General features: G+C 68.7%; 1 protein-coding gene across 1 annotated transcript; it reads right to left on the reverse strand.

The window, feature by feature from the left end:
* Positions 1–65: 65 nt before the first annotated feature.
* On the reverse strand, positions 66–20,505 carry AKT1 (AKT serine/threonine kinase 1). Its single transcript, XM_070775857.1, has 14 exons — positions 20,283–20,505; positions 17,483–17,622; positions 7,966–8,094; positions 5,519–5,630; positions 5,293–5,440; positions 4,827–4,958; positions 4,678–4,743; positions 3,584–3,652; positions 3,317–3,442; positions 2,948–3,076; positions 2,657–2,871; positions 2,260–2,347; positions 1,390–1,492; positions 66–1,018 (listed from the first exon to the last, which is right to left on the reverse strand). Exons 2-14 carry the CDS (start codon positions 17,526–17,528, stop codon positions 939–941), a joined length of 1,443 nt encoding a protein of 480 aa, XP_070631958.1. The 5' UTR covers positions 17,529–17,622; positions 20,283–20,505; the 3' UTR covers positions 66–938.
* Positions 20,506–21,610: the final 1,105 nt, after the last annotated feature.

Genomic DNA, 21,610 nt, shown 5'->3' on the forward strand with positions numbered 1-21,610 from the left:
TGCGCCCTGCCAGGGGGTTAGCCACATGCTCTTCCATCCGCCACCCAGCAAAACGAGCCACAGAGTTGAAAAGCAATTTTTATTGAAGAATTTGGAGGGAAAGTCTCATAATAGTAAAAATACTAAAGTTGAGTATAAAAAAACGCCTTGGTGCAGCGCAGCGTCTGGCCAGGAGGCGCACAGGGCGCAGCAACGGCCCCTGCAGAGGGCGCCGGGCAGGGCCGGGGCGACAGCGGGAGTGAAGCTTCTAGAAGGACAAGTGCTACCGGGGGGAGCCATCGGAGAGACGGTCCCAGTGGGAAAGGGGTGCAGGGAGGGCTTTCTCCTGAGATCAGAAACCCCAGTACGCACAGACAGCGATAGGTGGCACCCGGCCCCTCTATCTTGCCAGAGCCCCAGCCCGGCCTGATCGTGGGGGCCACCCTCCTGCAGCCTCCGCTCAGCCCCTCCCCAAGCGAGAGGGGCCTGGGCCAGCACCCCACAGCCAGACGGCTTCCAGGGCTGCGGGGTTGGGGGAAACAGGGACAGCCAGGGACAGCTGACCGGACGGATGGATGGAGGGGCCACGGGCAGGGCCCATGGGGACCCGCGTGCACGCGGCTGCAGAAGTCCTCGTTTTCCTACAGGAATCTAATCATTCCAAAGGCCGAGGCAGCGTCTGGAGAACTGGATGAATAAATTAAGAGAAACCGCAGGACGTCTTCCTCCCGAGCGGGCCGGCCAGGGGCACTCTGCCCCCAGTGCGGGCGGCCCTGCCCACGGCATGGGGTGCCTCCCCATCCGTGTTGGAGGATGGCGTGGTTCCACTCAAACGCATCCAGAAATAAAAAACATTAAATACAGATCCTCCGTGCGAGGCTTCCTCCCAGTCCTCGGAAGCGTCGTCCAGAGCACGTGGCTGCCCGTGGCGGTGTACTGAGCTCGGCCCAGCGGGCCCCTCAGGCCGTGCCGCTGGCCGAGTAGGAGAACTGGGGGAAGTGGGGCCTCCGTTCGCTGTCCACCCCCTCCATGCTGTCGTCTGTGGACAGGAGGGGCAGCTCAGCTCCCGGGCACCGGGGAAACCCAGGCAGGCCCCGAGGGCTCACCCCCAAGACTCCACAACAAGCCTCAGTGACCCCCGCCCCCACGATCCCGGGACCAGGGGACTGCGGCCCTGGTGCCCACCCTGCAGAGGGAAAGTGAAAAGTTAAATCGTTCAGTCGTGTCTGACTTAGCGACCCGATGGACTGCAGCCTACCAGGCTCCTCTGTCCATGGGATTTTCCAGGCAAGAGTACTGGAGTGGGGTGCCACTGCCTTCTCCCCTAACAGGAGAGGGGGCCACCCAGTAAAATGCTGAACAGAATTCTATTGTCTCAAGAGGAGGGGTCGGTGGGAAGGGCACCCTCACCTTGGTCAGGTGGCGTAATGGTGATCATCTGGGCCGTGAACTCCTCATCAAAATACCTGGTGTCCGTTTCAGATGTGACCTGAGGCTTGAAGGGCGGGCTGAGCTGCAGGAGGTAGGGGTGGGTTACAGCCTTGCTCCGTGCTCCCTGGCACACCTGGACCCAGACACAGCTCCCCACCCAGGAGACAAGCCTGTGGCCAGGCCTTCCCCTGCCTGGGTACCCTGGGGGACCTCGCCCTTCAGGGACCCACCTGCAGGGCTGCCCACCTCACTCTCGGCCCTGGGCATCAGTGGCCAGGCAGCGTCAGGCTGCAGAGGACCCACCATGACAGAGGATTCGAGGGCAACAGGCTCATGGGAGGAAGCAAAGACCCCCGTGTGCTCCACCCTGGACTGGGGTCAGGACTGCCTGGGAACTAGCAGCAACTAGCAGGCTGGGTCTTGCTTGGGTCAGGGTTGGCACCAGAGCCCTCAGAAGGCAGGGCCAGGAGGCAAGCAGGCCCTGGGGCAGGATGCTGGCTGGAGAGGGGCAGAGTCAGGGAGCCCCGTCTCGGGGACAGAGGTCCAGCTGGCTGTGTGCAGCCTGCAAAGAAGGGGTGTGCTGGCAACAGGGTGGAAGCAGGCTTGAGGAGAGACAGCTAGCAAGCCTAGGGACCAGCTCCCTGGGTCTGTGAGCCACGTTGCCAGCACGGGCCAGGGCCTGGAGCTCGTGGGTCCCACAGAGGGCAAAAAGCAGAGAACCACGTGTGCAGGAAGCATGCTGCCTCAACCCTCGAAAGCCTCCTCATGTGTGTGGGGGTGTGAGATGTGAGTCAGGTGTGAGCAGGTGCAGGTGAGCGGGTGTGCTGGCTGGGGCACGGCCCCACGCACCTTCTTCTCGTACACGTCCTGCCACACGATGCTGGCGAAGAATCGGTGCTGCATGATCTCCTTGGCGTCCTCAGAGCCCCCACCAAGCCTGGGGGGGAACGGTAGCCACGGTGACCGGTCGTGCCTGGCGGGCCGGGGCCCGGGCTCAGGCTGAGGCCGGCCGCCAGGCAGCAAAGAACAAGAGCAGCCCCTTCCGCGGCAAAGCCCCACAGGTGCGGGCACCAGGTGGGCAGCACCGTGAGCCGGGCAGGCTCTTCCTGGCCGGGTATGAGGGGCCGCCCTGCCTGGGCCAGCCCAGGCCAAGTACATCACACAGAGCCACCAGCAAAGCCTGCTGAGCAGTGCCTGGGGGTGTCGGGGGACAGGCAGCTGGAGGGCGGCTCGGGGCAGGGCTCACCGCTGCTTGGGGTCCTTCTTGAGCAGCCCCGAGAGCAGGGACTTGGCCTCCGGGCTGAGTGTGCGGGGGAAGCGGATCTCCTCCATGAGAATGAGCTCAAAGAGCTTCTCGTGGTCCTGGTTGTAGAAGGGCAGGCGGCCGCACATCATCTCGTACATGACCACGCCCAGCCCCCACCAGTCCACTGCCCGGCCGTAGTCGTTGTCCTCCAGCACCTGGGGGTGCAGGGCACGGGCTCAGAGAGCACAGGGGACATGAGGACCCGGGGGGGGCGGGGGAGGCGGTGCGCACCTCGGGGGCCAGGTACTCGGGGGTCCCGCAGAAAGTCTTCATGGTGGCGCCGTCCTTGATGCCCTCCTTGCACAGTCCGAAGTCGGTGATCTTGATGTGCCCGTCCTTGTCCAGCATGAGGTTCTCCAGCTGCAGGAGTTGGCCTCCAGCTCAGCCCGCCTCCCAGCCACCTGGCGCCCCGGTGCCCGGCGCCCCAGGCCCGCCTCCCCTCCCCCCTCCCCTCCCCCCCTCCCCCCTCCCCCAGCCCTGCCCTGACTCCCCTCCGGGCTCCCGCCCCGCCCCGCTTCTCCTCCCCAAGTCCCGGCCCCACCCCCGCTCGCCTCCCCCCACCCCAGCCCCGCCCCCAGCTTCTTTCCCGGCCCCGCCCACCTTGAGGTCCCTGTACACCACGTTCTTCTCCGAGTGCAGGTAATCCAGGGCCGACACGATCTCGGCGCCGTAGAAGCGGGCCCGGTCCTCGGGAAACACCCGCTCCCGGGACAGGTGGAAGAAAAGCTGCGGGACGAGAAGCCTGAGCTGGGCCAGCCACCCGGGCCAGGGCCGCGGGGCAGAGACCCTAACCCGGCGCGGAGTGGGGAGGGTGGCCCCCCCGAACACCCGGGTCTCAGAGAGGGCCGCTCTGGGGTAGGGCCCTACCTCGCCCCCGTTAGCGTACTCCATGACGAAGCACAGGCGGTCATGTGTCTGGAAGGAGTACTTCAGGGCCTGCGAGGGAAGCAAAGCTGGAACCTGGCCCTGGGCTGGGCAGGGGTCTGCCCTGTGGAGTGGGGGACCCCCGCTGTCCCAAAGGCCACGCCCGAGGACCAGCAGCTGCAGGTCCAGTGACCACGTGGAGACGTGATCACTGCTCTCACGCTTCAAGCCACAGGCAGCCTCACTTCAAAAGAAAGGCTTCTGATGGGATGTCCCGCGGGCTCCCGAAGATACAGACAAGAGACCCTCCCCCACGCCCTGCTCCATCCCCCATTCCCAGGGAGAGCCAGAGGGAGGCAAGCATCCTCAGGGAGAGCAAGTCTGGATCTCTGCAGGACTTGAGGTGACAAAGCCTGGCCTTCTCCTCACAATCCTCTGGCCAGACAAAGGGGAAGGCGCAAAATGAAGCGGAAGAGGCAAAGCCACGCTCCTGCTAAGTCTGGGCGGACAAACACAGTGTCTGCTCTTAACGCCTCACGCTTCTCATGAGAATCTTAGGAACAAAAGCACCAGAAGCCTGACTGCTCCTCGGCTCTCTCCCAGCGTTAGACCAGGCGTCCCCTGGAGAGTAGACACCATGCTGAGCACAGTGGGCCTGGGGACAAGACTCCGGAGGCTGGCCTGGTCGCCTGACTGCTGACCTTCTGGAGCGTGGCCAGCCAGGCCTGGCGGCTACATCCAGCCAACGCCTTGCTGCTCCCGAGGGCTCAGAGGGCTCAGGGCTCAGGGGTTTTCCATACATCCCTCCTGGGCCGAGTTCCCCCAGGACAGGGAGTGCCGTGAGCCTCCCAGGGGAAGCAGAGGGGTGGGCGTGGGGAGTGCAGCCTCCCGGGGTCTCAGCAGGACAGAGGGAGGCCGGGAGCCCCTGCTCACTCTGTGTACCCCCACGCCCCGCACCTGGCACCGCCGTCCGCCCCTCCTGCAAGCCCGCCCACCATCGGCCAAGCTCTGAGCCTGCCGGGTTGGCAAGGAGGACAGGCTGGGGTCCCGGCGCTGCGCATCCACGCCTCCACCCCAGGGGCATGGGGGGCACTCACCGTCAGGAACGGGTGCCGGGAGTTCTGGAGAACGCGGTTCTCTGTGAGCGTGTGGGCCACCTCGTCCTGGAAGACAGGCCCTGCTGAGCCGCCTGCCTGGCCCCACCCGGCCCCCCGCCCCCAGCCCCAGCCCCAGCCCCAGCCCCTACCTTGGCCACGATGACCTCCTTCTTTAGGATCTTCATGGCGTAGTAGCGGCCTGTGGCCTTCTCCTTCACCAGGATCACCTTCCCGAAGGTGCCTTTGCCCAGCAGCTTCAGGTACTCAAACTCATTCATGGTCTGAGGGCAGCATGCAGGCGCCAGGATCAGGGGGCAGCACGGTGACTGCTGGCAGCCCAGCAGCAGAGGGGGGCTGGGGTCTCTGCGGGCAGCCTCGGGGCCAAGCACAGTGAGGCCAGGGCAGCAGGCAGGAGAGATGGTCCTTGCGGGTCCAGGGCTCAAGGGAGATTGCAGGGCTGTGTGCCCTGACTGGGAACGCTGGGGTTTGGGGGACGAGATAACAGTACCCAGGCCTTCCTGCACCCAGCGTTTCTCCCCTGCTTCCATGCAGGGGCTGGGAGGTGGGATGTGGGGGGGCCGTGACTGCAGGGTCCCGGGCAGGGCTGGGACTTACCACGCGGTGCTTGGGCTTGGCCAGCGACACCTCCATCTCCTCGGCCCCCGAGTTCTCGCCGGGTGAGCCCGACCGGAAGTCCATCGTCTCCTCCTCCTGCCTCTTGAGCCCGTCGGCCACCGTCTGGATGGCGGTGGTCCACTCCTCCCTGCAGGACGCTCAGGTGAGACCCGCGGCTCTGCCCAGGGCCCAGGACCTCCCCGGCCGCGGCGCCTGCGCTCCCTACCGCTCCTCAGGCGTCTCCACGTGGAACGTGCGCTCGATGACCGTGGTCCACTGCAGGCAGCGGATGATGAAGGTGTTGGGCCGCGGCCGCTCCGTCTTCATCAGCTGGCATTCTAGGGGCAGGCAGCACCTTCTGCACAGCGTCCCAGCCCACCCACCGCAGGCCAGACCTCTCCAAGCCTCAGTCTCCCGCCCTGTAAAAGGGGGCCAGAGTGCCCCTTCCAGCTGGGACCCTGCTGAGAGCTAGGCAGTGCCCCTGAGGGGGTGTCTGCGACTGGGCGAATCCATCTCCATGGTCTATTCTTTGGTCTCTGAGATCTCCAGTTGCCCAGGACACGGTCCTCAACCAGTAGGAGGGTGGGGGGTCTGGGGGGCCTGAGGAGGGGCTGGCAGGGAGGAGGCCTCTGGGAGAGCAGCTCCCTAGCTTCCCGAGCAGGAATGTCCCACCCCCCAGCCACACGAGGACCAGCGGGCTCCCTGTCTCAGCGCAGGGCCAGACCTGGGACGGAGGCTGATAATGACTCACCCTCTGGAGAGGCCGCCTGTCCGCTCCAGAGGCCACCTGGGCTGACCCTCCCCACACTGCTGCCCGTGACCCCGGGTGCACGCAGGAGCAGAGACAGGCTGGCAGGCCTGGGAACGCACGCACGTCTGGAGCATGCGTGCCCCAAACATGCACACCTGCAGCAAAGGAGCTGTGGGTGTGTCGGGGCCTGGAGCAGGGCTGGGTTCCAGCTCGGCCTGTGTGAGGCAGGAGGGGCCTGGGGCCAGCGCAGGGGCCTCCGACATTCCAGCATCTAGGCCCTGGCAACCGCGAGGGGCCCCGCCAGGCTCAGCCGAGCGCAAAACAAGGAACGGTCTGCCAGGCTAGGGACCAGGGCAGGGGGCTCCCGGGCGGGGTTGGGGGGCGCGGTGCTGGAGGCCCGCGTCTACCCGGGGCAGGGGAGGGAAGAAAATCTGTGTGGCAGCCTTCTGGGTCTGCACACCCCTCCTCCAACTCACTCCGCCCATCGAGACCACCAGGAGTCCCCAGGACCCAGGCGGTCAACCCCCATCCAGGGCCTGACTTCTTGCCCCCACCCCGGGAATCCCTCCCCAGTGAACAGCCCCTGCTCCAGAGGCCCCTGCGGAGCCGCCGGCCCCCCTCTCGGCTCTGCTCCGGAGCTCCTGCTCCTGCACGCCTGTGTCCTGCCTCAAGCCCCGCCTCACCTGCTGCCGGAGGCCCCCTGGGTGGTGCCCGCCTCCCGTGTATCCCGACGGCCCCCACACTCCCGTGCTGGGTTTGGGCAACACTCCTGAGGGACGTCCTCCCCCACGAGGTGGCAGCTGCCCAGCTGAGCATCCTTCCCAGGCCCAAAGCCCCCATCCTGGCCCAGGGGGGACCCGTGGGGAGCCCAGACATGCGGCCACGGGGCTGCCGGGAGGGGGATCTGCCTCCGTGGCCCGCCCGCCTCTGTTCTACCTGCTGCTTTGCTGACACCTGAGGAGCCTGGGAGGAGGGCTCAGGGCTCACGGGAGCCAGGCCCTGGTAAAGCACCCCAGGGGGCCCCCAGCCAGGGCCCCGTCAGGGCCAGGTCCTCTGCTCCCCACGTTGGAAGCCCTGGGGTAGGGTGTGCCGGCTGGGCCTCCTCGCAGCACGGACAGCCAGGGAGCAGGCAGGCCCCACCCGGGATCTGCAGGCACAGAGGCTGGGGGATGGGCCGTGTGCTACCCCCCCGACCCTGCACCACAACCCCGATTCGATGCAGGGTTGGGAGCTGGCAGGCCCCGGGCTCCCAGGGCTCGCGGCAGGGAGGGTGGGGGGCTTACGAGGAGCCGGGGTGGGACTGGGCCTGTGTTCTGTGACCCAGCAGCAGGTGGGCGGGCCCCGGGGCCTGCCAGTCAACAAGCCATCACTCACCCACCCCCAGGCCCACGTCCTGGGCCAGCCCTGGGCACGGCACCCGGGCTGGAGGCCCTGCCAGGCCGCCCGTCCTCACGCCTGGGTCCCCCCCCGCCTCGGGTAGAGTCGCACCTGCCGTCCCCCTACAGGTGCATGAGGCCATGGCAGCACTTGCTTTAGAAAAAACGCGCCCATCCGTTGAGCCTCCTGAGACACCCCGGGCTGCACTGCGGCACCCACCCAGCCTGCGCCCTGCCGAGGTGGGCACACGCGCCCCCACAGGGCCGGGGCCTCTGAGAACCTGTGCTGGGAAGACAGAGGTCCCCAAAGCCGGGCGCTCCGGACTGCCTCGGGCCCAGGCCTTGGGGAGAAGCCCTGGGGGCCCGTCAGCGCCTCCGGGGGGAGCACTCCACCCCCAATAGCCCTGGGCCTCGGCTCAGAGACCCGCGCAGCCAAAACCAGCGACTAACAGTCCCCGAGGGCTGCCGGCCCGACGCAGAGGCCGCGGGGCCCACGAGGGACTGCAGATGTGCAGGGACCCCCGCCCCTGGCTGCCACGCACTTACGGGCCACGGAGAAGTTGTTGAGGGGCGACTCACGCTGCTCCAGGTCCTGCGGCCGCTCCTTGTAGCCGATGAACGTGCCATCGTTCTTCAGGAGGAAGTAACGCGGCCGCCACGTCTTGATGTACTCACCTGCGGACGCGGCGGGCGTGAGGCTGGGCCACTGCGCCGCGCACCGGGCCCACACACCCTCATCCCCAGGTCGAGGGTCAGGCCAGGCCAGGCACGGACCCCGATCCCAGGGTGGAGGGCAGGTGGGCGTGAGGCTGGGCCGCTGGGCGGCGCGCCGGGCCCACACACCCTCATCCCCAGGTCGAGGGACAGGCCAGGTCAGGCGCAGACCCCGATTCCCCTGGGGTGGAGGCTGGGCGGGCAGGCGGGGCTTGCTGTGGGATAGCACCCACCTCTGATGGACAGCCCACCCCAGGCTGTGTTGGAAAGGGGGTCAGGTGGGCGCCTGGACCTGATGGAGGTTGGCCCAGTCCTAAGGGCCCTCCAGGAACCTGGCGTCCAGCGCCGAGCAGCCAGCACCACACTCGAGAGTGAGACGCCCGGGCTCGCCTGGCAGACGCGAGCCCACCCTCAGCAGGTCCCCAGGGTGGGCACTCGGAGCAGAAGCCCCTGCCCACACGATGACCCTCCTGCCGTCCGGGGGAGCCCAGCACGCTATTGTGAAGCCAGGCCTGGAAGGCCCTGCGTCCCACCCATAGGTCGCCCAGGTCCCCGGGAAAGTTGCCCCCCAAGTTCTGCAGCATCAGCCGTACACGCGCCAGAGACCAGAGCAGATGTCCTCCGTGACGTCCCAGCGACTGCCATTTTTCATACTGACACCCAGGAAAAACGTTTCATTTCCATTTTGCCGAGCAAGGAGTTTGAACGACAGAAGAAAACTTACTAATTAGACACCCGCTTCCGCAGAGGGCCACCGGGCAGTGGAGGGGAGGGGGCCAGGCTTTCCTGGACACGGCCACCTGCAGGCCAAGCGGGGACCAGACCCCCTCCCCTCGCCCGCTCCTCCGCCCCAGCCCACTCCCATCCAGGGCCTCTGGGGGATGCGAGGGGCGTCCAGGAACTCCCTGCTATCCGCCAGGGATCGCAGGCAGGGGTCTCCACCAGGCCCAGACACTACTGACCCACCCGGGAGGGCCCAGGAGGCAGCCAGTGACCTGCCCCGACTCCGGCAGCATTTAGCAGGGTCCCCACCCAGTCCTGAGACCCAAACCCCAGGGGAGGTGGCCAGCACGGTGCTTCCTGTCCCAGGACTGGGGGCCCCTCGCCAGCCTGTACCAGCGCTGGGGGAGGAGGGCGGGGGTGGGGGGCAGAGCTGGCTGGGGGCCGCCCGCCCGCCACTCGCCCCACCCGCCTGCGCGCCAGTCTGGAGCTGTCGGCCCCTGATGGAGAGCCTCCCGTCCCGCCAGCTGCCGCTCCCCGGGACGCTAAGTGCGCTGGGAGAGCGATGCACGCCGCATCCAAGCAGCCCCCAGATCCATCTTCATTCACCAAATGCTGCCGCCCCCACAGCGCCCAGCGTGGGCCCCCAGCGCCGTGCCCCACGCGGGCCGCCAGCAATACCCCCCCATGCCCCAGCCCAGGCCTCAGACCCCACCCACTCTCCCCCAACGAGCCCACTGCCAGAGCCACGCGGGGTCTGGGACCCGACCCGGGCAGGTGGGGGTGGCAGGGAGCACGGGCCGAAAGAAGCCGAGGGGCAGGCACTCAATATGGACAGACCCGTGAGGAGGGGTCCCGGGCCGGCCGCAGGCCTGCTGGGCTCCCCGCCAGCCCGCACCCAGGGCACTAGGGGGGCCAGGCAGCCCACAGTGGACACGACGGCCGGAGGAGGTGGCCTCTTGCCGCACCCGCCTCGGGCCCCCGGCAGCCGGCACACAGACCCCCGGAGGAGGAGCAGGAACCCTGCTGCAGTGGGGGGACGGCAGGAGGAGGCCAGGGCTGAGGCTCGGAGACACACAGACCCCGTTCTTCAGTCTCTGGGACACTCCCGCCTGCAGACGTCCAGCCAGGCGGTCACTCGGGGGCCGCCAGCTGCGACCTGGGCTGTGGCCTGCATGTGAATGAGCTTGGCACAGGCAGGGCGTGGGGAGGGCCGCCGGCCCAGGGCCTGGCCACACCATGCTGTCCACCTGGCCGTAACATTGGGGGCCGACGACGGGGGAACGGCAGGACAGACACCCCCAGCCCGTGCTGGGGACAGACAGGGAAGCCCAAGGCGGGGACCCCTCCTCTCCTGCCCCCCAGGTTCCCCTCAGCATCCCCAAGTACGGTCTGCCAGCAGTGCCCTCCCACCGCGCCAGCTCATCCCCAGGAAGCGGCTACAGGACTCCCAGGGAAGGGTCGGCGGGGGGTTCCTCTCCAGCATCTCTGGCCTCCCACAGCCGGGCCAGGGACCAGCTAGGAGACAGGACGAACGCAGGCTGACGGCCAGCCCCCACATCCCCCAGCACATCTCCCAGTGTGAGTCCCAGCACGGGTCCCAGCGCATTGTGGGTCAGGGCACCCGGGCAGGAGACCCAGAGGCTGAGACCCGAGCTGTGGGCCCCGGGGAAGCAGCACGCAGGCTCCCAGAACCCGGGCCTGCCACGGGCACACCCTCCCCCGCCGGGGGTCTGGCCCCTCCGAGCCCCACCCCGAGCCCCCTGCACGGGCCCCTGAGCCGGTCCAGAGTCCCCAGCTCTCGGGGAAACTGCTGGATGAACGTACTGCCACAGCAGTGGTGGGTGGCAGGCAGCGGCTGGCAGGGGGCCAGGCAGCACTACGCTGCTTCTCCAGAGCAGAGCAAGCCCCAGCAGGCCCAGGGAGCGGGCGCCAGCTGACGGCGCTTCCTGTGCGGCGCCCCCACCCCACAGCCATCGGCCACTGACAGCCACCGCGCGCCCCAGCCAGCCAGGCCCACAGCCGGCCATGTCCCCACGTCCGCAGGCCCCATCCCACCAGCAGGACACCCAGCCACGGACGGTCAGCACACGCTGAGAGCCGGTGCCAGGGAGGGGGCACAGCCCACCCCAGCGGAGCCCGGGTCTGCGCGCAAACCACACCGCCGGCTCCTTGCTCCTGGGGACGCAGCATTCACAAGGTCCTCCTGGGGGCACAACGGGCAGTTCGGAGGAGCGGAGAGGATGGGCGTCCAGTCCTGGCCCAGCGGAGGTGATGGGGGGGAGGGGTGCGCCCCCACACGGGCCCTGAGCCGTCCCCGGCGGCCCGCAGGCACAGAAGGGGGAGCATCATGACTAGCCGCTCCCTGGGGAATCCGAGGCCCGAGGCAGGGGCTCTCGAGGTCCCAGAGAGGCGGCTGGGGGCCAGAGTCAAGGTCCTGCTGCCAGGCCGGGCCCGCTTCTGGACAGACTGGGAAGCCGTGCGGTCTCTGGTTCTGACATCGAGTGGGCAGGGCCCAAGGCGCACAGACTGCAGAGGAATGCAGGGAGGCAGGGTGGCAGACAGGGGTGCAGTCGGGGGGCATGCTGGGCCCCCCTACCGAGGCAGAGCAGAAGGCCCCAGGGGCTGCCCTCCCGCTTCCCGCTGCCCCAGGGCAGCACCGGGCCTCCAGGCCTCTTGCCACCCACGAGCCACCACTGCCCTGCCTGCACGCCCACCCAGCCTGGACGTCCACCGGCCTGGCCACCCTCTCTGAAAACCCCGCCTCCGCCTTGGGCACCAGACATCTCCCACTGTACCGGCTAGAGAAAACAGCCGCCCTGACCCCGGCCTGCGCGCATCCGGCCGGCACTGGGCCCCAGGGAACCCCCTCCCCGCGCCCTCGCCTCGGAGCTGCCCCCCTGGCTCTGTCCCGACCCCGGCCTGCACGCATCCGGCTGGCACTGGGCCCCAGGGAGCCCCCCCACCCCGCCCTCACCTTGGAGCTGCCCCCCTGGCTCCATCCCGGGGCCTCTGCCTGGGACATGGGGCCTCCTGCCCAACCCACGGCCCCGCCTCTCATCTCCCTGTCCTCCAGTGGCTGGATGACCCTCACCCGCATCACCGCTCACTCAGAAACCTCGCCCGCCAAACGGCCGCAGCCCCATTGCCCAGGGGCCACCATGGACCCGAAGAGTTCTCCCTACGGCCACCCGCCAGGCCTCATCCGCCGCCCTGGGCCTGCGTGGGCGCCCAGCCTCGCTGCTGCAGGGGCGTCTGGGGGCCTGCGCTTTCGGGATGGGAGGTGGAGGGGCAGCCCACAGGCCTCTCAGTCCACAGCTTCCTCCCTCAGCTGCTGGCCTCTGGGTCACAGGCCCTGGCCCTTGGGCAGGGCTGCCCAAAGTCACATGCACGCACGTGCTGGGTTTCCGCAACGTTCCCCCAGGGACATACCTCTCACCCCGCGCCAAGAGCCCAGGATGGACCCAACCAAACCCAGGAAGGCGCCAGGCTCCACGGGGCAGGGCAGAGGAGATGCGCACGGGGAGGCGAGTGAGCAGATGGGCGGCGCCGGCTCCCGGGGGGCAGCGGGGCCTGCCCTGTGCCCACAGCCCCCACCCGCCGGCCCAGATGCTCAGAGCGGGCATCTAAGTGAGGCTGGCCTCCCCACGGCCAAGAGGCTCTGAGCACCGACGTCCCCCCAGGAGAGAACACCACCCGCACAGCAGAGGAGTCAGCGACCTCGGGACTGTTGGGGCCCCCCACCACCCAGCTGCCCGCCGCCGACTGCTCCCCAGTGTGGAGACCGTCGCAGCGGCCCCTCTCCCGCGGGCCCCCGTGACCGGCCAGCGCCTGGCCCTGCCTCCTCACACTCCCAGCCACACCCACCCTGGCCCTGTCCCCTCCAAGCTCCTCAGAGCCCCCCACTCAGGTTCGCCACGCACCCTGCACCCCAGCCTGGGGCAGAGCAGCACATCCTTGCGGCCACAGGGCTCCTCTGAGGTCACCCCGGTGTGGGGCCCCCGACCCTGTGGATCCCGCTGAGGCCTCGGCGCAGGCAGGCCCAGCCAGGCCCAGAGGGCAAAGCCCAGGGTTCAGGGGGATCGGTCCTGGGCGCACACCCAGTGCCCCCAGCCCCCAGCCCCAGGGTTGGCAGGAGCAACGGCACATGTAACCAGCCCCCCCATCGATTCCAACATTCCTGAGACAGGAGTCTTATTTCTGACGGTTAGGGAGCCGCGTGACACAGGCGAGAAAGCAGGGAGGGTGTGCTGCGTGGGGCACACGCGGGCCCGAGTCGGGGCCCTCTCCCAAGCGGCCACAGGGGTCCAGGTCTGGGCCAGGGACCCCCCCGGGGGGCGCACGGGCAGACACCAAGGGCACCCACCCCGTGGGAGCAGTCACGCGAGGCCCCCGGGGCAGCTGCGGGCCACGAGCCTGGCCGGGGGGGGACGCCCACACCCCCACCACACTTCTAGGAACTGGCCTGACGTGACCCGGCCCAGGCTGCCCCCGAGGACCGCGCCGGGCGGGACGCGCTCCCCGACCCTGTAGGGGCGCTCGCTGTGCTCCCAGGGGCCAGGGCCCTCCCCGCCTGCCAGCGTGGGGCCAGGAAGCAGACAGGGGCAGCGTCTGAGTCTGGGGACCCGGGGCGGGGGCGGGGATGACCCCTCACCCCCAGCGCAAGGACGCCGGAGCTTCCTCTTTTGTTGTTTGTTTTGAAGGGAAAATTCAGCCTGCTCACAAAACAGGAAGCTCGGCCCCACACCGGCCTGCGGGCCTCAGCCTCAGCCACACGCCACGGCCCCAGGTCGCCACCGCCCGCAGGCTGGAGGCGCCCCTCCAGGCACGGCCCGCCCCCACGCGCCGGCCCCCACCCTTGGGGTTGGCTGTCGCTCAGAGCGGCCCAAGGGGACCGCCAGGACCAAAGCCACGGCCCCCGAGACCTGACGCGGAGGGAAGCTGGCACGCCTTGCCGGGCCGGACACCGGAGCCCGGGACCCAGCTCAGTTGGCTTTCCGGGCCGGGGCACACAGCACAGGGAGCACCCCCGCCCCGGGGGTCCCACGAGCCCCGTGTTCTGGCCAGCAGAACCTCGGCCTCCTCGAGAGGAGCAGGGCTTCACCCCCACGGCCCCGCCCTGTGAGAAGCTCAGGCCTGCGGTGGGGGGGAGGCTGTCAGCGCGCGGGACCACCATCCCCCGGGCCTAGAGCCAGCAGAGGGGGTAGGTGAAGCCCAGGGCGGCGGCCAGAAGCAGGAACCGGCCAGGACTGAGGTGGGGGCGGGGGAGGCGCCAGCACGGCCCAGAAGCCCACTCCCCACCAGGAGGGCTGGGAGCAGCTCAGTGAGCTGGCAAGAGCCCGGACCAGGGAAAGGTCCAGGCCAGCCACCGGCTAGGGTCGGGATAGAGGCAGGCCTGAGGCGCCCCCAGGACCAGACCCTGCCCCCCGCCCCGAGCCCGAGGAACGCAGGGCCCCGCCAGGCGGGCCTCACTGGGGGAGTGGGGGCCAGACCCAGGAAGGCTCCTGGGCAGGGAACCCCGTGCCCCCAGGCCGGCTCTCCGCCCGCCTCTCAGCCCCGCGGCATGGGGGCTCCTGCTGGACTGCAGGCCAAGTCCAGACAGCCCTGCCTCCTGGAGGAGGGCTGGTTTTTCGAACTGTCCACCTTCAGAAATCAGACAGCACACATCCAAGACAAGACCTCTTGAAGCTGCCTTTGTGAGCCGCACTGAGCCCGCCGTCCCCAGCACCTGCGGTGGAGCTGAGGGGCGACTGCCCGCCCCTCCGGGTGTCCACCCACGGCTGGGGTGTCTGCCCGCCACTCGCGGCATCCTGCTTTACTCAGGGAGGCCGCCCGCTTCTGGGACATCCACATCCACTTGTACTCGGGACGTGCAGCTGTCTCGCAGGAGCTCTGCCCCCGGTCCCTGCAGCCCCACTTGGTCCAACCCTCGTCCTTCCAAGCCTCTAGCAGCTTGTCCCCGGCTGCTCCCGGGACGCCTGGGGACGCGGAGGCCCGGAGGCCGCGCCTGGGTGCCATGGGGCGGTGACGGATGCTGGCCGCCAGGCGGGCTCTCCTCTGCCCGCTCGGCTGCTCTGGGCCAGAGCACGCGTGTCAGTGATGCAGCCCCTGAAGGGCGGGGGAAGGAGCCGGGCCCGGAGGTCTGTCCTACACAGATCCTGGGTGCCGCCCTTCAGCTCTCAGGCCGGGCCCGGGGGTCTGTCCTACACAGATCCTGGGTGCCGCCCTTCAGCTCTCAGGCCCACACCTGCTCGGCTCCTGAAGTGTCTTTGCCCTTTGCCCACCGGCCCACAGCAGCCCCCTGACCTCCATAACAAGAGGCACCGTGGGGGCACTTGGGGGTCCGTGAGGAGCTGGAGGAGAGTCAGAGCCCCCCCCACTCAGAATCAGACCCCTGGCGGTGGGGGTGGGGAGGGGAAGGTGGAGCCCCCTGCCCACTCCCGGCCCGGGTCCCCACTCCACCCAGAGCCACCCCACGGGGGGCCTTGGCGTCCTCCTCCGGCCGGTCCTGAGAGGTGGGGGCAGGGCAGGTGGGGAGCACACAGGAGCAGCTCACACCGCCCCCTCCCGCCCACTCCAAGGGGCTGGACGCGTACAGCCACCGGACCCCCAGGACGGAAACACAAGTTCCCCCTGCAGCCCAAGAAACGGCACGCCACAGCCCTCCAGCCCCGAATCAGGGTCACCCTGAATCCCCCGACCCTGGCTGTGATCTCTGCCCCTTTTACCCTTTCACCCCAAAGCGCAGCACACAGAAAGAGCCCACACTTGAAGGGAGAACAAATTTGTGGAAGACGCACGGATGTAGCGAACAAGACGGTAGTGACACCGGGTCCCCCAGGGGCACGGGGGGGGGCCGTGGGCGTGGACCCGGGTCGCCCCCTGGGCGAGGCACGGCCCCTCCTGGGCCACACTGCACACAGCCCGGTGAGCACGTGAGCCAGAGACAGGGCGGACGCAGGACCTCTGTCCGGCCTGAGGCTGGCTGCACTCCGCCCAGGTGCTGGGGGCCACCCCTCCAGGCCCGCCCTCCACTGCGCCAACCGTTCAGACGGGCACACAAAGGCCTGAGGACACAACACGCTTGCCCATGGAGACGGGCACAGCGACGGGGCGCTGCCTGGACGCCCCCTGCCCCTCCAGAAGGCACACACCCTGAGTGGCCCTCTAAGACGCACCCAGGCATCAGAGGGGCGCTTCTACCCGAACTGGGCTGGCCAGTGGACACCCCAGGAGCTGGGCTAGGGGCCCCGGCAGCCCTGAAACCCTGGGCATCTCCCAGGTCAGTCCCTGGTCAGTCAGTCGACGAACGCTTGCCAAGGATCAGAGGCCCTGGACCCCAGGGTGTGTCTGTGCTTCCACCAGGTGCAGAGAAGACGACAGGGACCCGGGCTCAGGCCTGACCCCGAGGAGGGCGACGAGGTGAGGAGACAGGGCGGGACCTGGCGGGGGTGGGGGGGTGGGGACCAGGAAAGGGTCAACGCTGGGGGAGGGGACCCAGAAGGCTGGCCGCAGCAGGAAGCCCTGGGGGGGCCGGCCACGGACCACAGGCCCCTGCAGCAGCCCCACCTCCGTCCAGAGGCCGAGCACTGTGCCCCCGACCGCTGCCGGAGCGAGCTCTGAAAGCTCACGCTGACCGCATCCGTGACTCCTGATTCGCCCAGGGTCTCATCTCCGTCTCTCCTGTGCTTCCCAACCTGCTCCGCAGGGCAGCTCCTGTGCATCCCGCAACACGCACTTCCACTGCAGCTCCCCGGCTGCCCGCCTGTGCCTGAGGTCCCCCTCCCAGTGGCCTGTGGGATCCTGAGTTGGAGAGGGGACATGGTCCCCGGAGGGCATGCGTGAGGAGTGGGGGCTAGTGGCTAGCTAGTGTAGGGCGGCCAGAGCTCTGGGAGGGAGCTGGTCTCCAGGAAGGGGAAGTTGGGGGAGCAGGTGGTGACTAACCAGCCCCCGGCCTGGAGCAGGAGAGCACGCCCTGCCTGAATGCCTCGGACACCTCGACCTCCGGCCTGTCCTGCTCCCGGGGCCTGTCCAGCCTCTACGGGACAGGAGGCAGCAGGGCCACAAGGCAAGGGGCCCGGGCCCAAGCTTCCATCCCACCGGCTCCCTGAGAGCCCCTCCCTAGGCACATGGGCGAGCAAGAGGCAGGCTGGGCACGGGCCAGGGCCTGGCAGCACCAGCGTGAGCCTGCCGCACGCCGGGCCCCGGGCAGTGCAGAGCCCCCTCCTGCCCACAGCCCAGCTGAGACTGGCCCCGGGCCAGGCCTACCAGCCCTGCCCTGCCCTCAGGAGCCCTCGGGCAGTGCCCTGGGCCGCCAGCGTGCCAGGCCTTGGACGGGCCCCAGTCCTCGCTGCCTTCCAGGAAAACGGGTAGTTCTCCCCGCCCACAGCCTCGGCCAGGCGGCAGCTCCACGGGCTGCATGCTGGCCTGGGGTGCACGTTCCCACCCAGGAGACCCTGCGGGGCCTGTGTCCCCCAGGCCGCAGGGACGTCAGGCCCCGGACGCACCGCTGGGCTGCTCCCAGAGTCCAGGGAGGCCCTGCTGGTCCAGCAGCCACAGCCCACCCCCAGCCCCTGAGGAGCCATGGGCCCAACTCGGGGCCCTCACGGGCCGGCCCGCGGGCACTGACCTCGCTTGTGCAGCCAGCCCTCCTTCACGATGGCCACGTCGTTCATGCTGCTGTGGCTCCCGCGGGCCAACACGGCCCAGACCTCACTCTCGTGCCTCTCAGAGGGGTCCGCCCCACGCCCAGCGGGCCGCCGACAGCCTCTGGAAGAAGCAAAGGGAAGCGTGAGGCTGTGCTGGGCCTGGGGAACACTCCTCAGAGCCTCAGGGGAGCCCAAGAGGCCCTTGGTGCCTGGGGCCTTGGGCCAGGCACGCCTTCCCACATGACCTGTCCCCCTTAGCCTTCAGAGCTGCCGCCGCCCCCCACACGGCCTTCCCACCCTGGCTCCAGATCCCAAGTCACTCACATGGCTCCCGGGGCCAGGCCTGCCCTCCCCCCAGGCTGTAAGCCCCCCTGCCACCACCCCTCCCTGACCCTGAAGCCCTCAGAGCTCACTGTCCCCCTCTCTGACCATTCCCATCTCCCCTGACCTTTGTACAAATGACCCCTGTCCCCAAAAGGCTCCCCATGGTATACCCCAGCCTCCCTAACCTGCCAACCCAGCAGAGGCCCTCTCTTCCAGGCAGTCCCCCTGACTGCTTCGGCCCACACCTCCTGGCCTCCCCAGTCCCCTGGCGAGGGCACCCAGGTCGCCCTGTCCATGGTGCTCCTGCCCCAAGGCGGGCGTTCCCGAGAAGGACCCAGGCCTCCTCCTCTCCGTCCCAGTGTGGGTTAGAGGAATTCCAGCGTGGAGAAGGCAGGGCCAGTGCAGGCGGCTGCTGCAGACAAGCCGGAGCCCTCCAGGGTGACATGAAACCCCTCACACACCCACCCCAGAGAAACCCCAGGCCCCTCCTAAACCTCAGCCCCCGCCGGCCTGAATCCAGTTCATTCATTCGGCCAACATGGACCAGGCATCTCTGGTTTTGCCAGGCTCAGCACTGGGCACTGGGGACAAAGAGAGGTTCAGACGAGTCCTGTCTGTGAGAAGCACCCAGTCCAGGGTGGTTATAGACCCATAATTACAGCATTCAGGAGGCAACAAATCAGGAATGGGGGGACTGTACAAACACAGAGGCCCGGCACCCGCCCTTCGGAGGCCCACCAGCAGCCTCCTCGTGAGCAGACACTTTGGCCATTGATCCTGTGTGGCCCACCCCTCTGCTCCCCTGTTGGACGAACTCCTAGGCACCCCTCAAAACCCAGCGCCCACATCACTGGTTCTGAGCATCCTGGGAAACAGCATCCTCCCCACAAGCAGTCCTCTCCCCTTCTAGTCGGGCACCCAGGAGGGTAGGCCTGGAAAGACCTCTCTGGGCCCTCAAGCTGGGCAGACACCCCTAAGTATCTCCAACATGGGATATACGTACATATACACTCGTCCTATACACACTTCCTATATGCATCTCCCACAGCCCACCTTACTGGGCTCCTGGAGAAAGCCGCTGTGCACTGTCCATCTTGGGCTAAACCTAGAAGGGTAGGAGGACCCACTCTCTGGTTTGCGTCTGATATAAAGGAAGCCGCTCTTTGACCCCCCTCAGCAGGCCCACGGGCAGGCGTGGCAAGTGAGACTGGAGAAGGGACCACCAGGGCCGGACTCAGCCAGCCTGGCGCACACAGGGGGCTCTAGTGGCACGCGAGTGGGCGTGGCCTGGAGGCAGAGGGCTGGACTCAAAGACCTGTGCACAGGGGGGGCCCCCACCCCCACGGGCCGAGCGGGTCTGCTGCTGACAGGGCCAAACAGCTGTCGAGAGCCCCGCGTGTAAAAATATATCTGCACACACACACAGGACGGCGTGCCTGTCCACAGAAAAGTGCACGCGGAGCCGGAGCCTGGGCTGCCTCCCACAGGGCGGGCGGCTCGAGGGGACCTCTGCTTCCCCGGCTTCGGTCCTGCAAGCGCCTTCACCACGAAGGTGAAGTACTGCTATGGCTGTTCAAGTCACGACCTTCCAAAAATAATACTCTCTGCTCCGAAAGGCCCCTCCCTTGGCCTCCAAAACACCCGCTTATGAACTAGACGTTCAGCTGCGGGGCAGGGAGCAAGCCCCACCAATGCACCCCACTCTTCACGTGAACCAGAGGCCCGGGGCACCTAGGAGTGGCCTGAGCAAGGTGGCAGGGGGCCAGGGGTGAACGTCCGGGGGCTTCTCTGGCCACAGAACACAAGCCCACAACCCCAGCTCTGTCCACCCCAATCCCACCCACCAAGTTCACCAGCTGCCCCGGGACCCCCCCGGCCTGTGGCAGGAGCCCCAGCCTCTGGGATGGGTGGGCAGCACTCGCGAACCCACCCAGCTCCGGAACCGTCTCAGGGCCCAGGAAGGCTGTAGTCCTTTGTGGGAGGGCCTGGGCACCCAGCCACCACGGACAACTTTTTGTCCATGGGAAAATGAAGTCCTTTCCAAGGGCCCACCCACAAACTTGAACGAGAGCCGGGTCAAGTCTTTTCCCCGGGCCCCCGAGCACCCAGTGTGCGCCGGGATCCCGCTGGCCGGAGCCCGGGGAGCCCTCTGCCGCCACGGACCCCCGGCCCCGGCCCCCGGCGCGGGCCGCACCCCTCCGCCCCGGCCCGGGCCTCGCCCGCCGGGGCCGCTTCCCCAAGGTCATGCGGGAGGCCGGGGCCGGAGGCCCGCCGCCCCGCCGCCCGCTCGGCCCGCGCCCTCCCCGCCCAGGCCGCGCTCGGCCACTTCCTGCTCCCGCGCCTCCATTCTGGCCGCGCGCGGCCCGCGCCCCGGCCCGGCGGCCGCGAACAAAGCGGCCCGGCCGCGGGGAGGAAATCCGGGCCCCGGCGGCGGGCGGCGGGCGGGCGGGGACTCACCGGGCGCCGCGTCCGGCGAGAGCGCGGGCCTAGCCGGGCCGCGGCCTCCGGCGCCCGCTGCTCCGCATCCCCGCGGGCCGGCCGGCCGGGGCCGGGCTGGAGGCCGCGGCGGGCGCTGCTCGGGCGGGCCTCGCGCGCCGCCGGGCCCGGAGCTCGTGCGCGGCCGCCGGCTCGCTCCTCGGGATGCGCTGGCTGCGCGGCTGCGCTGGGCCGGCCGCCCGCCCGCCGCGCTCGGCCCCGCCGGCCCGCCCTCTCCCCGCCCCGCGCCCGCCCCGCCCGGCCGCCCGCCCACATCCGCCTCCGCCGCCCGGGGCGCCCCCTCCGCGGGGAGCGGGAGCGCGCGGCGAGAGGCCCTGGGGCCGGGCCGGCCGCCGGCGGAGCCCGGCCGCTCCCGCCCCTCCCCGGGGCCTGTCTCCGGGCCGCGGCCTCCCTGGCCTCGGTTTCCCCGTCTTGTCCGGCCAGCCCGCACTTCTCGGACCAGTCCGGCCCCGACCCTGTTAACAGGGCCTGCGTGGGCTGAGCCGCCTGCTTCTGACTCCCTCCGGCGGGAGCAGGGCTGGAGTGTGGGTTAGTCTGACTTTTAGAATATGCCCCAAGCTGGGGAGCTGTTGACTCCAGGGGCCACGGTGGGCCTAACAGACCCAGTCCAAGGCCCTTTGCCTAGCGCAGGCCCCTTGCGGGTGGGGTGCCGTGCAGGAGGCTGGCTGGAAGGTGGGCAGTCATCTGTCCGTAGGCTGAGGGCTTGCTTGGGTCTGGCCCTGGGCTGGGCCCTCATTCCTGGTGGGGGTCTTCCAGAAGCTCCCCTCCCCAGAAGGAACACACACACATCTGGCAACTACAAAAGCAAACAGGGACCTCACGTGGGGACCAAGGCCCAGAGGAGGGGCGCCATTCAGCACGCCTGGCCTGGAGGGAGCCCCCGAGTCGGTACAGACCCCCAGAGGGGGTGCAGGAGGACAGGCTCCAGGAAAGGGCCGTGACAGCTGGAGGCAGCCCGGGGTCCTCCCTGATGTCCCCGGGGGTCCCGGGCACTCATGGGGCGCCAGGGGCCAGCGAAGGGGCCAGCATGGCGCTGCAGACAAGCCGCCACCCGACCCCTCCCTGGGCCCGCTGAGCACAACCTTTTCCAACAGCTGCCCCTCCCCCCACCCCCCAGGCCTCCAAGTTGACGGCAATCCCTTCGCGAAGGGAAGACTTGGGCTACCTTCCTGGCGTTGGTGTGTATTTGGGGGAGGAGGACATTTTTGTTCTTCCTCCAGAGTCAGAGTTTTAGCCTGGTTGGGAGGGGTGGGGTATAGACACTTCATTTGGGTCAGAGGTAGAAGCAG

The sequence above is a fragment of the Bos indicus genome, chromosome 21, assembly GCF_029378745.1.
Source record: "Bos indicus isolate NIAB-ARS_2022 breed Sahiwal x Tharparkar chromosome 21, NIAB-ARS_B.indTharparkar_mat_pri_1.0, whole genome shotgun sequence".
Lineage (NCBI taxonomy): Eukaryota > Metazoa > Chordata > Mammalia > Artiodactyla > Bovidae > Bos > Bos indicus.

Excerpts from the sequence above, each read along its gene's own strand:
- AKT1 (XM_070775857.1), bottom strand. The coding sequence starts at position 17,528 with ATGAACGACGTGGCCATCGTGAAGGAGGGCTGGCTGCACAAGCGAG. Across the intron at positions 3,443-3,583 it reads AGTACGCTAACGGGGGCGAG|CTTTTCTTCCACCTGTCCCG; the intron begins GTAGGGCCCTAC and ends CTCGTCCCGCAG. Across the intron at positions 3,077-3,316 it reads TGGTGTACAGGGACCTCAAG|CTGGAGAACCTCATGCTGGA; the intron begins GTGGGCGGGGCC and ends CAACTCCTGCAG.